The 18,202-nt window shown below is 56.4% G+C and overlaps 1 protein-coding gene across 25 annotated transcripts in view; it reads right to left on the reverse strand.

Moving 5' to 3' along the window:
- Positions 1–12,600, reverse strand: part of LOC134140637 (uncharacterized) — a 29,958-nt gene extending 17,358 nt beyond the window's left edge. For 6 of the 25 annotated variants that reach the window (XR_009958454.1, XR_009958450.1, XR_009958451.1 and 3 more), the window contains exons 1-9: positions 11,641–11,947; positions 10,660–10,953; positions 4,408–4,461; positions 4,269–4,324; positions 3,018–3,065; positions 2,855–2,917; positions 2,723–2,789; positions 2,578–2,632; positions 2,264–2,495 (exon numbers count right to left, since the gene is read on the reverse strand). Coding sequence is in view for 6 of the 25 variants with exons in the window: in XM_062576114.1 (XP_062432098.1) it covers positions 393–476; positions 576–632; positions 851–902; positions 1,138–1,190; positions 2,723–2,789; positions 2,855–2,917; positions 3,018–3,065; positions 4,269–4,324; positions 4,408–4,461; positions 10,660–10,857 (732 nt within the window). In the remaining 19 variants the exon portion in view is untranslated. The other 19 variants (XR_009958467.1, XR_009958464.1, XR_009958461.1 and 16 more) reach the window with 14 other exon arrangements.
- Between the last annotated feature and the right edge of the window lie 5,602 nt (positions 12,601–18,202).

An 18,202-nucleotide genomic window follows, 5' to 3' on the forward strand; every position in this document is an offset into this window, starting at 1 on the left:
CCCTTGGCACAATGCCGATGACTCGTGTCAGGCAAAGGACAACAGATGCCTGCCACGCTACTGCTGCACAATGTGGGCTGTGCTCCCTGAGCACAAAGAACAAGAGCGACATCAAGACCTCAGCAAAACAGAACACAGCCACAACACACAACACAAAGACTACACAAGAACACAGACTACACCCCGGAGCTGCCCTGCCTAGCACCCCCTCACTTTCTGCCACACACACCCCACCATCTCTACCTCACACACAGCACTCCTCCTGAGGAGCCCTCCACACTACAATGAATGTCAGCACACGTGCACACGCACACGCACACACACACACTGAGCCAACACACCCCAACACCCTTTGCCCTTCAGCTTACTTTTTAGAGTGCAGAGCCTGCGGGTCACCATCTGTCCTCAGGAGGCACCCGCAATGGCAGCCACATCCTCTCCGGTCTTCCTTCGATCACCGCGTTTGCCTCCAGCACCTGCCAAACCACAGCACAAGCGGTCACCTCCGTGCCAGTCAGCTCCTACCTCATCCGCAACAACACCCTCCCCCAAAGCACCACAGATGCTCTGCTCACCTTCACTACAACACTTCCAAACTCCAACACTGCGGCTGGATGGGCCACCCGCAGCATCTGGAAGAAACAAAAAAAACAAAATTGCTCCTCACCCAGACAGCGCTCGCCAGCCCCGTGATGCCAGACACCGAGCTGCTTCCCTGCGATCCGCAGGCGTGCCTCGGAAAGGCCTGCACGGTACCTGCAAAAAAGCAGAGCGAGAGACATCACTGAGGGGCAGCCCAACACCGCCCACCACACAATAACATTCTGACACAAACAAGATATGCTCTCACCTGCTCAGGCTCTTGCCAGCACTCAACTTCTTTCCACAGCTTTCTGCAAAACCTGCAAGCACAGAGCAATCATGCACTGAGGTGATGTGTGCAAGACCACAGACCACCTGCATCAAGCATTTGCTCCCACACCTTTACCCGCTCCTATAACCCCTGCTGACCGCCAGGCTATGGTCACAGTGCCGAGGCCTGTCTGTAAAACGAGAACGGCGGTGTGCAACACGGACGGCGCCGACAGGACAACAGCCCTATATAGCCTCCGCTTCATCTCTGGGAACGACGCTCACCTTGCCGTATTCTGCCTGGGTGTGAGTAATCTGGCCTCCGCATTGCTCCTCATCTACAAGTACAAAGCAAGAATTGATCCAGGAACCGTAGCACAACACCACCCCGTTTCCAACAACAAACCCCTAGATCACCTTCTAAGACCATGCCCCTTTCTTCCTCCGTCTCCCTTCAGCCCACTGGGAATGCTGCTCTGCACCTGAACCTAAGAGTGGAGATGCCTCTCGCTTCCTTCGTCTCCCTTGGGCACATGGGCTGCTGCAGCACATCTGCAAAACAGCATAAAGGGGAGCGCACAGGCTGGCGGATCAATGTTCTGAGCCATCCCTGCCACACTCTACATCCTACCATTCCTAACACCCACAGGCAAGGCAGCTCCAGCCCCAAACGGACGGACACAAACACAAAGCAGAGTCCTACACAAAAAGAAACACACACACACGACTTTGCTAGCCAGAAAGTCCTACAATGCCACAGCTGTGCAGCTCTGATGCTCTGGACAAGTCCACAAGAGAGTCAAATACCAGCGTCCATGATGCAAAGGTGCCGACAAAGGCAGGAGAGTTGATGCCAAAGCAGCCGGCCACGGAAGACCCCGAGCTGTGGCTGTACAGGGAAGAGAACCCTGAAAGGGTGCCAGTAAGATGCAAAACAAGAGCGGTCCCAGAAGACGAGAGCTGACAAGGCCTGGATGACGACCGCGGAAATGATTGGCCGCAAATGACCGGGATGCAAAGCCTGAGCGACGGACCGCCCCTTCTAGCTGGCCACACAGAATGAGACAGGATTCCTTGGCAGGATGCCGATGAGTCACGCCAGGCAAAAGACAATGGATGCCTATCGCTCTACTGCTGCACAGTATGGGCTGTGCTCCTTGAGCACAAAGAACAACAGTGACATCAAGACCTGAGGAAAAAAAAAGTATCACAGCTACACACAACACAGACACAAGCTGCAGCTGCCCTGCCTAGCACACCCTGGCTTTCTCCCATACACCCTCTGCTGCACTTGCCTCACACAGGAAACACCAGAAGAATCCTCCACACTATGCTGAATGTCAGTGTGCACATATATACCCCACACGCACTCTTTGCCCCTCAATTTCGTTTTTGGAGTACTGCAAGTCACCATCTGTCCTCAGGAGTCATCCTCGACAACGACTGCATCCTCTCTGATCTTCCTTCAGTCACCACGTTCGCCTTCGTCGCTTGCCAAACTGGAGCACGAGCGGTCACCGCTGTGCCGGTCGGCTCCGGTCTCTTCTGTAACAGCATCCTCCCCAAAATCGTTATAATTGCTCTGCTCACCTGCACCACACCAATTCCACGCTCCATAGTGGCTGCGAGAACACCCATGGCACCTGGAAAAAACAAGACAACAAAAGTACTCTTCTGCTAAGCAGCATTGACTTAGCTCTAGAACTGTCACACCGTTATACTCACCCATTCTACCTAACCTCAAACACTGAAACATTCCTGGGAAAAGCCCACACAGTACCTCGAAAAGAAAAGAATAAATTACTGACCAGCAGCCTGGCATTACCTGACCAGACAGGGGAACTCCAGCCTGACAAGTGTCCCCTCTCACCTGCTCAGCCTTCTTGTTGCCGCTCACATTCTCCTCTCCACAACTTCCTGCAAAACCGGAGAAAAGACTAGACCTGGAGGTGATGCCAAAAACCACACCCCATCTGTAACCATACCTCACTATAACACTTACCTGCTCCGCTTGCCCATCCTGACCGCCAGCCTACGGGTTGCCGTGCCGAGGCGTGCCACACACCTGTAAAATCAGAACAGCAGTGGGCAACGGGGACGGCGCCGACAAGACGACAGCTCTATACTAGGTGCCGCTTCCTCTCTCGGATTGACGCTTGCCTCACCACGCTCCTGCCAGGTGAGAGGGACCCTCACTGCACATTGTTCCACACCTACAAGCACAAAGCAAAAGTTAACAAGGGAACTGTTGACCACACCGCTCTCCTTCCAAAAACAACTCTAGCTCATCTTCTTATAGCACAACCCTTTCTTCCTCCATCTCTCTTCAGCCCGCCGGGAAAGCCGCTGCGTATCTGCAACAAATCAAAGCAGAACACAAGGAGGCCGATCGATTGCCGCTCCGGTCCATCACTGACACGCTCTACACACTACCGTTGCTAACACCCACACGCAAGGCAGCTCCAGCACTAAACAGACAGATAAGAAACATTAGACACAAACACGCAGGAAAGCCCTACACAAAAAGAACTACTCCCACACATAAGATGCTGTGGGCTAGAAAGCTCTACAACATCACAACCGCACAGCTCTGATGCTCTGCACAAGACCAGTAAAGAACCAAGTGCCACGACTTCTGATGGCAAGAACTCTGGCAAAGCCAGAAAGATCGACGCAAGAAAGGTCGGCGAGAAAGATTCGATGCGGCGATGACGCAGGGAAGAAAACCCTGAAAGGACGTCACAAAGACGCAAAACAAGAGTGGTCGATGATGCCTTGACGATGGCAAAGATGACTGGCCGCAAATGGCTACGACGCAAAGCTGGAGTGACAGACCGCCCCTTTTAGCTGGCCACATGGAATGAGAGGCAATCTGTCACCATGATGCCGAATAGTCACGCCAGGCAAAAGGCAACGGATGCCTACCACGCTACTGCTGCACATTGTGGACCATGCTCCTTGAGCGCAAAGGACAAAAGTGACATCAAGACCTGAACAAAAGGTAGCAGAGCTAAACACACAACACAAACTACACACGAACATAGACACAGGCTGGAGCTGCCCTGACTAGCTCACTCTCGCTTCCTCCCATCCACCCTCCACTGCACCTGCCTCACACACAGCACTCACCAGAAGAGCCCTCCACACTGCACTGAACATCAGCGGGCATACACACACAGCCAAGACACTCCAACACTCTTCTCCCCTCAACTTAGCTTTTAGAGTTCTCAGGGTCACTATCTCTACTGAAGAGACATCTGCAATGACAGCCACACGCTCTCTGATCTTCCTTGGGTCACCACATTCACCTTCATCACCTGCCAAATTGGAACACGAGCAGTCATTCCCGTGCCAGCTGGCTCCGGCCTCGTCCACAAGAGCGCCTTCCGCCAAAGCGCTGTGTGTGTGCTGCTCACCTGTGCCACGCCGATTCCAAGCTCCCACAACTTCTCTGCAGTGATGTCAACGGTACCTGGAAAACCAACGCAACAAACTTACTACGCTGCCAGGCAGTGCTGACCAGCCCTAGAACAACTGAAACACCGGTACGATCACCTGTTCTGCCTCACCAGGAATCCTCAGCCATTTCTTGGAAGGGCCACACGATATCTGAAAAAACAAAGTGGGCAGCCTCTAAAACCAAAGGGTCAGAAGCACAGCCACAAGACAGTATGCAGCAGTGCGTTCAGGGGCACAAATATAAGAAAGGAACTGGAAGGCAATGCTGCAAATTGCTTGCTGCTCACCCGGGGAATTCCAGCAGTTTCTTCCTGCTCAGCACTAATGCTTGGAAGGAAAAGAGGGGAGTTGATTAGCTATATTTTTGAGCTCTTGAAGCACATATGCTTACTTATGCTGGGGTTGTGCTTCCAATGACATGACTACATTTCTCATCATACTGCAGTGGCAGGGAAGGAGGGTGCTTCCTTCTCTCTTCATATAAAGTCTACATTCTTCTACAAGTCTATATACTACAAAAATGTGAAACAGTATCTCCCTGACAGGGCTGACAATATTTCTGAGGAGCAGCACAACATCCAGCAAGTCCAGCAAGTAAGCCATCAGGCTAGCTGATGAGAGCAACAGCTCACATACATCTGAATTACTGGAGATGCTACACAACACACCACCACCTAGGCTGTGAAAGAAGGAGAAAATGGTTTTTGAGAACCTCTGCTGTCTCCTTTTGTCTGCAGTCCAAAAGAGGAGCAAATAATTTCTCAGGTCTCATCATCTGGGAAGAACCCAGTGATGAAGTCAGGACCCTTCCACAATAAACACAGAAACACCAGAACTCAATAATGACACTTAACAGAAGATATACCTGGAGACCTGGAAGACCTTTTCCACCGCTGAACACGCCATACCGACCGGACGGTAAATGGACGAAATACCGACCGGAGAGAAAAAATGCAGGGTACGAGTGGTTTTCTGTCGCACTTCTGTCTCTGCATTCAGCCATCCCACTACTTTTACATTAAGGCATAACCCTTGCTATTCTAAATGCAGCAATAAATTTTTGCAGGCAGTTTTATTTCCTCAAATGCTGTTATTTACAGCATTTGTTATTTTAAGGCAATTCCAGAGCATCACTCCCATGAGAGAGCAAAGCCAGAATGATCTCCCTGGGCTGAGAGCCCGCCTTTATGTAACGCTAGGCCCACCCACCGCCCTACCCACAAGCACTTGGAAGGGGAGGAGCAAAGCAGTGGAAGCTATAAATACATAGGGCTGGGCAGAAGTAGGTCTTTCTCCTCTGCTCAGAATGCGAACTATGAAAAGGCTCAACAGACCTTTTTGATGAAAAGAGTTATCTACTCTGCTACTGAGACTTCATCTATTGTTTCTATGATACCAGGAGGTATGTTGTTAAACTTCTTTTTACTCTAACTAGCACGACCCTTTGCATTCAAAACTAGAAACCAGTTCTGCTTATGCTTTGGAAGAAAACGACAACATTCCACGTAACCTTTAAAGGGAATATTATACCGCAGTCAATTGGTTCAGACCTGCATACAATTCAGCTCTTTGGGCAGGACAACATTTCCTATAGGGCAAACCGAGATACCAAAATAAACTCTTGGAACAAGCCTGCTTCTGTAAGGTGACTACTTCCCAAGAGGGGTGTTTCCTGTGTAGTACCTAGAGTAATTAAGAAAATGCAGTTGCTAGCTGGAATAGGTAGGTCCCCAGGGGAATACTAGCTCTGTATCTCAAAGTGGAGGACTCACAGAAGACAAGAAAGGTACTAAGACGGCTGCAGAACCAACACAGCACTTCGGGGCACAACAAAGGCTTCAAATGAGGTTCTAAAGGGACTAGAGGAGTCCTACAAGGGTGAAAAGGCCAAAACATAGCCTGGGCACAAAAAGAAGGCTGAAATAATAGTCCAGACTAAAATAAAGGGATTCCTAAGGGCTCTGCAGGGCCAGCAGAGGTGCATGTGGCACAGTAAAGCTCTGAAGAAGAATCCAGAGCACATTAGACATCTCTTTTAGATACTAGAGAACAACTAAAAAACCCCCAAAAAGTCCAACCAAGGCCACCCAAAGGGTTCTGAGGAAAAAAAGAGGCTCAGGCAGCTGAATGAAAAAAAAAAAAAAAAAAAAAAAAAAAAAAAAAAGATTAGGGCATAAGAAAAAGCTCAGAAACAGTTTGGAGAACACTGCAGAAATCCTAAAGAAGCTAGACTGCCAAAAGACAGCTCTAGGGAGGATGGAAGGCCAAAAGACTCCACAATGCACTAGAGAGGTCCTAACAGACCTGCATGGCTAAAAAATGACTCTGGGGCACAAGGAAGATAGCTGGAGGGCTACTGAGGAGACTAGACAGTTCCTAAGGTGGCTAGAGGGCCAGAGAGAATCTGTGGAGCACAGTAAGCATCCCAGGAAGCGTTCAGAGCAGACCAGACAGCTCGTAAGGGGACTAGATGGTCAGAAATTAAGAACTTGCTAACAAGAGAGACTTCTAGAGGTATTCTACGGGGACAGGAGAGGTTCTATGAGATGTATAGGGCCAAAGGCCTCAGGAGGCCATTTGAACAACTAGAGGGGTTTTAAGCAACTTTGAGGGCCAGAAGACAGCTCTGGGGCATGAAAAGGGCCTTTAAAGGGAAGAGTTTTTGAAGGGTTTCCAGGGGAGTAGCATGGTGCTAAGGGGGAGTCTAGGCAGACAACACAGGTCTGTGGGTGGGAAACAAAAGGCTGAAAGAGGAGGCTAAAGCAGAGCAGTAGGCTGCTAAAGGAGCTGGAGTGCTAAGAGGGCTCTAGGACAGCAGGAGCACTCAAGATGGATTCTGAGGGGACTGCAGGATCCGGGGAGGGGGAGGGCCAGACAGCAGCTCTGGCAAACAATGAAGGGAAGCAACTAGTCTAAAGTGTACTACAGCAGTTCAAAAGGGGCCTACATAGCCAAACAAATGACTCTAGGGAATAAAGAAGAAACCTGGATGGGCTACCAGAAAATTACATGCTTTCTAATGGGATTCCAGAGGGCCAGAAGACGCATCAAGACCACAAGGAAGGCTAAGACATCCAGAGGAAACTAGGAGTGCTAAGCAATCTACATGGCAAAAAGAATTACTCTAGGGAACAGGGAAGATAGCTAGAGGAGTTCTGAGGAGACTAGAGAGTTCCAAAGCGTTGGGGTGGGGTGGGGGAGAACTCTGGGGCACACAGAAGGCTGAAAGGGTAATCCAGAGTACACTAGAAGGATGCTAAGGGGTCTAGAGGGCCAACAGAGGTCTGCAGGTGTAAAATAAAAGGCCAAAAGAGGTTGCTAAACCAGAGCAGCAGGCTAGTAAAGGGGCTGGACTGGCAACCGGGGGGCTCCTGGCGGATTCTGAGGGGACTGCAAGGTGCTAATGGGTGTAGAGTACCAGAAGAGAGCTCTGGGGCAAAAGAAAGGCTGAAAGAATAATCCAGAGTGCTCTATAGAGACCCTAAGGCATCCAGAGGGCCAAAACAAAGACAAGGAACAAGGAAGGAATCTGGAGGGGTTCTGAGAAGACTAGGTGGTCCTGAAGGAGTCCAGAAAGGCAGAAGACTGCTCTTGAGCCCCATCCTGTCCAAAAGAGGTGTCCAGAGAGCACAAGAGGGGTCCTTGGGGCTCTAAAGGGCCAAAAGAAGGCTCTCGGGCACCACAGAGGCCAAAAGAGTGGTCCAGAGCAGAGCAGTGTCACACAGGGGTCTACAGGACCAAAGGAGTGCTCTGAGTTGCAATAAAGGCCTTCAGAGGGGCTCTGAGGGGAGTCAAGGTGTGCTAGAGAGGCTGGAGGAGGAAAAGACAGCTGTGGGGTACAAGGAAGGCTGTAAGAATAGTCCAGAGAGCAGAAGAGGGGGGCTAGAGAGTCTGGAAGGCCAACGGAGGTCAGCAGGTGGAAAATAGAAGGCTTAACCAGGGCAGTAGGCTACTAAAGGGGCTGGAGCACCAACTGAGGGCTACAGGGCAAGAAGGAGGGCACCTGTGGGATTCTAAAGGGACAAGAGGGGGGCTAATGGGTTTACAGGGTGCCAAGACAAACTTCTGGGGCAGAAAGAAAGCTAAAAAGTAGTCTGGAGTGCACTACAGGATTTCTAAGGGGACTCCAAGAGGGAAAGATGACTCTGGAGAAGAAAGAAGATAGTTGGAGGCATTCTGAGGAGACTAGAGTGTTCCTAAAGTCTCTGGGCAGGGAGGCCAGAAGACAGCTCTGGGGCATGCCGAAGGCTGAAAGAATAGTCCAGAGTGCACAAGAGCAGAGCTAAGGGGTCTAGAGGGCCAGCAGAGCTCAGGAGATGGAAAATAAAAGGCCAAAGGAGCAGGCCAAAGCAGAGCAGCGGGCTGTTAAAGGGACTGGACTGGCAACCAGAAAGCTCTAGGTCAGGAAGAAGATCCCTTGGGGGATTCTGAGGAGACTGCAGGGGTGCTAATGGGTGTATAGGGCCAGAAGAGAGCTCAGGGCCAGAAGAAAGGAGTGTCACACAGAGGTCTGGAGGACCAAAGGAGTGCTGTTGGGCAGGATAAAGGCCTGCAGAGGCACTCTGAAGGGAGTAGAGGGGAGGTAAAAAGACGGGAGGGGCAAAAGACAGCTGTGAGGCACAAAGAGGGCTGCAAGAATAGTGCAAAGTGCACAAGAGGGGCGCTAAGGGGTTTAGAAGGCCAACAGAGGCCAGCAGATGGAAAATAAAAGGCCAAAGGAGCAGGCGAAAGCAGAGAAGCAGGCTGCTAAAGTGGGGTGGAGCCCTTTATCCTTCTTTGTCTGGTGTGCAAGGCACCAATAGACACACAACGTTGAGATATTTATTATATTTCTGTGCAGAGATAGGTGCTAAGTGGTAGATCCACAAAGCTAGCACCCCTACACTTTTCAGGGAGTACTTTACACATTTTTTTCTATCGGTTACAATTTTATCACATCATGTATTAACTCCATGCTTGCGCTTTAACATTCCTATTAATTAGCACAAGAAGCTCAAAAGGCGGTAACATGATTATTATGTCATTATTATGTCATTCTGATCTCATTGATTTAGGGGAGTGTAATCTAATATGTTAATAAGTACTAATGATCTTAGATTACTGGGTTATTCTGATGTTTTTGTTTTGCCAACTCATCGCGTTGTTCAAAGGGTTGTGGTTTACTTAATGTTATTCGGCTGGAACTGTTCGTCCTTCACATTACTGTGTTACAATAACCTCTCTCCCTTGTCCGTGAGTCTTGCAGGGTTTCCACAGCAGCGTTCCAGTAAGAAGACTACAACTCCTAGCATGCGCTGCAGACAAAAATGGCCTCACAAAAGCCGGGTACTGGAAGACTACACCTCCTACCATGCACAGCATATGAAAATAGGCTTCCGGAAACCCGGTGCAAGGAGACTACAGTTCCTGGCATGCACGGCAGGATAAAATGACTTCCTGGAAAGCCTGTACCGGAAGACTACAACTACCAGCATGCAGCGGAAAACAATATGGCCGACAGGAAGATTAGAGCTCCCGGCATCCGCAGCAGCCTGAAATGGCCGAATGGTCAGATTCAGGTGGACTAGTGCTCCCGGCATAGAGCGAAAAAAAAAAAAAATCCGGAACCCGGTGCCCTAAGCCTATTGCTGCCGCCATGCCGCGCAAAACAACAGCTGGAAGAGCAGTGCCGGAAGTTTACTGCTCTCGGGGTGCAGCGCAAAACAACATGGCCTGCCGGAAGCCCAGTGCCGGAAGACTACTGTTCCCGGCATGCCGGGCAGGGGGGGGGGCCGGCCTGCACCGCTCGGTGACCTTTGACCCTGCGGCGATTCCGTTCTGGCCAGCCCTGTCTCTCCTCCCCCCTCACACTCGAGGGCCGGAAACCGACACACAGGCCACACTGCAGCCCCGCAATCTCCAGCAGGGGTCCGGGGCTCCCCGACACCCTCTGGAGCGGCCCCAGGTCAGTTCCCACACTGCCCATGCCCACGTGACCCTCCCCAGTGCTTCTCCTCGGATCCCTTCTATCCCTGCAGGAAACAGCCCCAATCTGCCCCTGACCCCCTCCCCCCACTAATCTGATGCGCAATAAACCCCACCACAACCCTGATGCAATCCATTCATCTTTCCCCCTCCAGCCCCAGTGCACTACCTTCCTCCCCCACCCTCCATGACCCTGATGCACCACTCTTCCCCACCCTGTCCTTGCCCCCCACTATCCCAATACATGGCGACTCCCAGCCCCAGTACAGTTTGCCCCGGCATGGTCCGCTTCAGTTGTGCTGAATTGCCCAGGACACTCCCATCCACTAAGACCCCCCAGCACATACACAAGCCATAGACCAGACTTCCCTCAGCCCTGCTCACCTCTGTGTTGCAGCCAACATTCCGGTCCCAGCAGGCAGTGTGTGGCAGCAGTTCCATTGTCCTGGACCAAGCCTGACATGAACTTCTACCAAATGCAGACTCAGCGCACAGCATGTACCCATTTCCTGCCGTTGCAATCCACCCAACAGGCACCACCTGGGACTTCTCACAGCCACAGTGCCCAGAGCTGCAGGCCATCAGGGACAGCTAGGACTGCCAGGGCACCAGAGGCCCCCAGACTCCTGAGAGCAGCTTCTCAAAAGCTCAAGGGAGAGCCCTGGGGCACACAGGGAGCTAAAAGGGAAATTCAGGGCACAAAGGAACAAAGCGGGAGCTCTGGGTGCAACAAATGTGTTTTGTGTGTATGTGTATATATATATATATGTACGTACATACGTTATATATATATGTGTATGTATATTATACTGCAATGACAGAGCAAACAGAACAATTCTGGCAGCATCAAAAGCCAAAAAACACGCGCGCACTCGCGCACGCACGCAAGGTAAACGAGAACGCGCAACCCGCAGGTACCGCTTCCCCCAGCCCTGCTCTGGGGGCTACGACGACACTCGGGTTTGCTGCGAAAGGGAAGTTAGACTAAGTAGCCGCTAGAGATTAATCTGTCAGAAACCTTCTGTCTGCATTTTTTGGCGCAACTGTGCTCTGCCCCTCGGTCAACGCAGACACACGCAACATCCCCTTCCTTTAACACCCGCACAGTAACCCCCTCCTCGTTAAGGTTAGTGCTCATCGTGCCGCTCGGACACATGATCCCCTGCTGTCTAGTCCTAGGCCTGGCGTTACCACTTTAGAGGGACCTGAGCGCGTCGGACCGCCTCTGTGCTGTCAAAGGGAGAAGTATCGCAGACAGTTACAGCCCAGGGCGCTGCTAAACGGTCTTTCTCACAGCCAGAGAATTTGCGGTCCGGCCCCAAAGGGGACGCGAGGACGGTGCCGTTGGCACCCGCTTTCCCTTACCGCTCTTTTCTGACGGTGCTGCTCCCACAGAGTCACCAGATGCGGAAAGCATTACTGGAAAAGGCTCGCCTTGTCCTAGGAATTTGCGGGCAGGAGATGCTAATTCATTCCACAAGGCTTTAACGTCTCCTCCACCTACGGGCTTCCTCCTCCCCCAGATGCCATTGCCAGGTAACTAGCTGCGGGTTGCGCTAACTGAGCCCTCCGAAAACGACCTCTTCGTTTTACAGGGCGCACGCTTTCTCTCTCTCTCCCTCTCTCTCTGTTTTCCCCTCTCCCCCTCTTTCCTTTTCTCTCTTTCTCTCTCTCCCTCTCCCGTAACTCTGGCCGCTTCACCATCGTTCCCCGAAGATAACGATTTGCTGCCCTGCAGCTTTTAAAAGAGGACGTTTTGTAGACATACAAAGTCACGCACCCAGAAATACACGTACGGAGCAGACTTGTTTGGGAGCTGCACAGGCCTCCCGTTACACGTTGGTGACCTATTATTCCGATCGCTCTTAACGGCGATCCTGCCTAGTCGGGAGGAACGGGTTTTCCTTTGGGGGAGACGGGGACAGCTCTCAGCCGGTCCCGGTTGATTTTATTACTTCAGCTTGCTTACGTTTTCCTGGTCTCTTCTACTTCGGCCGCGCCAATTAACCTCAAAAGCGTCACGCCTTTCCCCTTCTATCCACGCGCGTGCGATAACAAAACAAAATAGAAACGACCAAAGCAAAACTAAGGCAGATGCCGCTAGCGATACCCACGGGGGAGGAACGGCTTGCTTGGGCCTCGGCGCTGCCTCCGGGAGGCCAAAATAACTAACAGTCACTGTCGAGAGTTACCTTGACTTGCCCGTGGCGGAACACCTGCCGCTACCCTGGCAGCTGCTGGGGATACCGAGGGTCCGCTGCGTTTCTGCCTCCTCGTTTCAACCCCGTCCCTTGGGTATTAATCCCCTACACGCCGTTCGTCCGGCTTCCCTCTCCGAGAGCATTTGCTGTCGTTGGTTCCAGCTCTGTAACAAAGAGAGAAACTGGCATTTTGCTGGCAACGAAAGGCTTAGATTTACGCGCGTTCTTTTTCTCTTTACTGTGTCCCTGTTTTTTTTTCTCCCTCCCTCCCCCACCCCCCCCCCCGAAAGGAAAGGGCTTAATACAGCACTTTGTATCACACAGTACAGGGTAAACTGTTTGGAAACGCTGCATACAGCCAACAGGGCTAGGTTATTAGACAGGCAGGCGCATCACCTGACACTTACCTACGCCGCCTTCCGTGAAACCTTGTTTTTATTCCGCTTCGGTATTATCGTTACTGCTCCGCATCCTTTCTCAAAGCCTTGCACGCACGCGCTTAACCGAGAATTCTCTCGGCCCTTAACTACACGGAAGAGCGACAGCACTCGATGTGCCGGTCTCTCTTTCAGACCTATTACCTTCTCGATACAGCTCCCGGACTCCCGTTGCGCTCGGATGCTCGCCTCACAGGTGGCGACCAAAGCGAACGGCTGGGTCGCTGGGTCTAGCCGCTTCTCTTGGAGATGCCCCCTTCCGGGGACTACCCTGCCAGACAGACCGAGAAGGCTGATGAGGCCACGAGGGTACCGGGTTTTAGACACTACTTCCCCGAGGCCCCGAGGGTGACAGACGCAACCGCTTCTCTTCACGTTACTCTCAGCCACGTTCATCTATTACTTAGGACAAAACCGGTTCTACTTTAAGAGGGGACTGTTGTTCGCTTAAACTTTGCAGAGAGTCCATAACCTGCTACGCATCCTCTCTAGTCCCTTCTGCTTTCGCAATGCCCGTGGTAAGGAAAGGCTGTTATTAATAGCACCCATTCTCCCGCAGGCCGGGGTAAGCCATTTCTCTGCTCTGAGGAGGTGCCTGAAAAAAGCCAGGCTCTTTTCTGTAGCATCCCTGGGGCTTCCCAGGGCCCATCAGTGCTCTCTTAGGCTTTTCCCGAGCCTTTTATTTTACTAGGCGACTCCTTAGCCTGCAGTTTCATGTTAACGCTCCCCTGAAGCATTGCGCACAGCGCAGTTATCCCAGACCAGCCGCATCTTGCGCCTACAGAGAGTTCCGAGAGGCGGCTCAGGCGAAGAGAGGGAAAAAATCGGTTTGGCAGCTGTGCCGTCACCCGTCAACGTTTCTCAGGCTGTGCCTGGCTGGGGGCGGGGGCCTCAGGAGGCTCTGGGAGCCTCTTTCTTCTACCCATCCGCCCGCTTGCCCGGCCACGCTTCTCAAGCGAATGACTTGGGGCTGCGCTCACCGCGCCCGACCCGAGTTCTCCCTCGGCCGCTTTGGCGCAGAGGGTTCAAGCCTCCCGGGACTCAGCAGCGCTCCGGGGCCCGCCTGCGGCCCCGCTCCTCCGGGCTGCGTCCCGAGCAGCTGGGCAGGAGCCGGGGCCCTAAAGGCCACACGTGGCGAGGGGGGGTCGGACCCGCGCTGCGGCACACGCGGCGCCGCGCAGACCCCGCCCGGCGCTCCCGGAGGGGCCGAGCCGGGCCCCAGCCCCCGCCGCCCCGAGCCCCGCACCGCCGCCTCCGCGCAGCCACGGCCTCAGCGAGCAGGCGGCAGCCCGACACCCGCGGCCACCCGAAGGGGCGCGCTCGCCTCACGGGCACCCCCCGCTCCTCCACCTCAGGCAGCCTCAGCCCGCCGCCGCCGCGCGAAAGCTCCGTCCCTGCTCGCCGCCATGCTGCTCCCCGGCGCCGCGCATGCGCCGCCCGCCAACCGGGCGCAGCCGCAGCAGCGGCCCGGCGGTCGAGCACCGCGCATGCGCCGGCTGCGGCCGCGGCCGCGGCGGGAGGGGCGGCGGGAGCGGGGAGGAGGCGAGAGCCGGGGCGGGGAGGAGGCGAGAGCCGGGGCGGGGAGGAGGCGAGAGCCGGGGCGGGGAGGAGGCGAGAGCCGGGGCGGCGCTCTCGCGGCTCCCGCGTGCGAGCCGCAGGGCGCCGCGGCCCCGCGGGGCTCGCCCCGAGCGGCGAGCGCCCCGAGGCTGCTCTGCCCGTGCCCGAGAAACCGACGGGCATCAGCGAGCGGGCTCCGGGGCCGCTCCGGTGCGAGAGTAGCGCGGAGCAGCTCCGGGGCGGCACTGGCCGTCCCCGCGACCCCAGGGAGCAGCGATAAGGAGAAGCGCCCTGCGCTACCGGTCCATGAGCACCGGGAAGGGGCGAGGACCCGGGCCCGTGCGCTTACCTGCGGCCGAAAGAGCGGAGAGGCGCGGCAGTGCGCGCGTCTGCTGCCGGCGGTATTCTCCGCACGCAGGGGAGGCCGGGGGGGGGGGCGGCAGTACTGGCTTCTGGACCCGCGAGAACAGCAGTGAGCGGGGCGGGAGGGAGTGCGCATGCGCGGCCCGGTTTCGGGTGCAGTACCGCAATGCGGACATTTGAGGGCAGCAGAGAGCGGGGCGGGAGGCAGTGCGCATGCGCGGCCCGGTTTCGGGTGCAGTACCGCAATGCGGACAGGCGAGGGCAGCAGAGAGCGGGCCGAAGGGAGTGCGCATGCGCGTCCCCGTCTCGGGTGCAGTACCGCAATGCGGACAGGCGAGGGCAGCAGAGAGCGGGGCGGGAGGCGGTGCGCATGCGCGGCGCCGTTTCGGGTGCAGTCGAGTACTCTCGAAACGAGGGGACGGTAACGAGCACTGCAGCGGGCAGGGCGTAGGCGCTTTCCCGCCTCAGGTGCGCGCCTGCTTTTTTTCCGACCCTCGAGGGCAGCGGTGAGCGCGGCGGAACGCAGTGCGCGGGCGCCTGCCATATCTGTTGCAATACCGCTTTATCGACGGGCGAGGGCAGCAGTGAGTACGGCGGAACGCAGTGCGCATGCGCTGCCCCGCAGTAACGAGCGCCTGAGCAATATGGCCGCGCGGCAGCGCAGCGGCGAAAGAACTACCGCTGCCGGCATGCCGCGCGGCACGAAGATGGCGCACCGGAAGCCCAGTGTCGGAAGACTACCGCTCCCGGCGTGCCGCGCGGCTGCCGCGCAACGCTCCAATAACTTTGGCCCTATGGCCGGCCCGTCCCGCGCCGTCCCCCAATACCCTCCGGCGCTCCCGCGACCGGACCCGCGGCAGTTCCGACACCGCCTCCGCCCCTTCCCCCGCAATCCTGCCTAGGGCTTCCCCTCAGCTCCCTCCTCCCGCTCCCACACGCGATCCCCAGCTGGCCCAAGACGCCCCCCTCTTGCGCCCCCCCCACCCCCGCGCGCACCCCCTTTCTCCCCGCCCTCCGCAGCCCCGGCGCAGCCCCTGCCCTCCCGCAGCCTCGGTACGCCGCTCTTCCACCCCCCCCCCCCGCCAGCGCGCACCGCTTGTGCCCCCCCCCCCGCCCCGCACGTTCCCATCCGCGGGGGCACGCGCCGGACCCGCGGCGCGGACCGACCCCCCTGACACCCCTCACCTCCTCCGCGCTGCAGCCGCCCTGCCGCTTCCAGCGGGTGCTGCTCCGCACCCCGGTTCCCAGCTCCCGGACCGGCCCCGGCGCCAGCTCGCCCCAAACGCTGCTCCGCTCCTGGCCAGGGCCCACCCCCGCCATCGCCAGCAGCGCCCCCCCCCGGCCCCCCCCGGGCCGCCTCCCAGCCCCGGCTCCCGCAGCCGCAGCCTGTCGGCAAGGGGGCGGCAGCAACGGCCCTCAGCCCCGGCGGGGGCTCCCAGGGCACCAGAGGCACCCCCGCTCCCGGGAGCGGCTCCCTGAAAGCTCAAGGCAGAGCCCCGGAGCGCACGGGGAGCAAAAGGGAGCGCTCGGGGCACAAGGGAACCGAGCGGGACCTGTGGGGGCCACAAAGGTAGAGAAAAGGCGACGACAGAGCAAACGAACGATTCTGGGGGCACCGAAAGGCAGGAGGAGGGCCCTGGGGGGCACTCGCCAAACTCTGCAGCAGACGACAAAGCTAAACGGAGAACTCTGGCGCGGGCCGCAAAGCAAACGCAGGGCCCCGAGGCACACGGGGGCCTTGGGGGCAGCCCAAACCGTGAACTGAAGGCTCCTGAGGGTACCAGAGGGCAAACGCGGGGCTCTGGGGCAAACCAAAACACAAACAAAGGGCCTCGGGGGCACACCATCAGGCACCTCACAGGGCTCAGCGCGGCTGACGGCACGGCGCCCGCAGGCTCTCCCCGTTCCCACGGGCGCTCCCAGCTCCAGGCACGCAGGGAGCAGCCCGGCGCCCTCACGCAGTGGCCCTGGAGGGGCCCTGGAGGGGCCCTGGCTGCCCCCACCACGATGGGGATCGCCCCCCGCTCAGAGTCCCGAGGGTCCAGGCCACGCAAGGGCGATTCCCCACGGCCCCGTCAACGGCACCGAGCTCCCCGGGAACCGCAGGCGCTCCGAAGCGCAAGGGGCTCGGCCGCCGGCTGCGGGCCCCAGGCGCAACGCGTAACCCTCTCCCCCCGGGCATCGTCCTCATGGCAAAGGCACAGCCAGAACCACAGGCACGAGCGCAAAGAATTAAAGCAACCGTTTATTGTTTTGCCGTGCAGAAACACCACCTGGGAGCGAGCCAGCCACCGAGCTGGACGCCGGCACGCTTTCCCTTACCTTGTGACACCCAAAGAGTCCTCACCGGCGTCCGTCCGTCGGGGAAGGGTCAGCTCCCGCTGCCGCCCTTGACGCGGCAGGTGTCCGAGTAGCCGACGACCTACCCCTTCCGCTTTCACCTTCAGGGAGAGCACTCAGCTCTGAGAACGGAGAGGACGACGCCTGAGCTCGCCTGTCTGCGCGCTTCTGCCCTGCGCCAGGCTAGAGCCCTGCAGGACGCTCGTTGCCCAGCGCTCGGCTCGCCCGTCCCATCGCCGGTCTCGGTGGCACGGGCCTGGGCCGCACGAAGCCCAGCCCTGAGGTCTGCGCGCAGAGCCGAACGCTGGGTGCAGGGGAAGGTTACAAACCCAAAGGAGGGCGGGCTGGACGAGGAGACGGGGAACGGAAGCGGACGGATCCGCACAGCACGGACAGCCCTCGCCACGCTCCGAGCCCGCTCGCCTGCCGGGCTGCTCGCCTGTTTGCCTACAGCTCCGGGGCGTCCGCAAGAGCCGGGGCGCACGCACAGGCCCAGGCTGGAGAGGAGCCTTGCGTTCCGTCACGGCACTTGACTATTCCCCGTGCGCTAGCCCCTTTCAGATGCTTAACCCCAAATGCTCTCAGCCCTTAACAACTTCAGTACCCTGGGCACCTGGTTCGTCCACGCTCTCAAACCCTCCTTGCTCTTTCCTGTCCTGTTTGAAACTCTCCCAGACCGCCCCCACCCTCAGACCACTGTCCTGCAAACAAATCAAGCCACCGAGGTCACTGGGAGATTCTCAGTTCAGTGCTCCTCCCTCCCCTCCCCTCCCCTCCCCTCCCTCCCCAAGCTTTCGCTATAGCTCCCTAAGCCGGGCAGAACGCAGATCCTCCCTTAAGCACCCCCGTAAGCGGTTTTTATTCCCAAGTCGCTCTTACGACATGAGGCAGCAAAGCAAGGCAAAGACACGTGGGGTCGCAGCTTACCCATGTAGCCGCAACAAAGTCTTGTTTTAGGCCTCGCTGCTTCTTCCAGGTGAGCAGACCAAAACACTGCTCCACGCAGGCACCTAAGGCTTCACACAGACC

This window comes from Rhea pennata, chromosome 5 (assembly GCF_028389875.1).
Source record: "Rhea pennata isolate bPtePen1 chromosome 5, bPtePen1.pri, whole genome shotgun sequence".
Taxonomy (NCBI): Eukaryota; Metazoa; Chordata; class Aves; order Rheiformes; family Rheidae; genus Rhea; species Rhea pennata.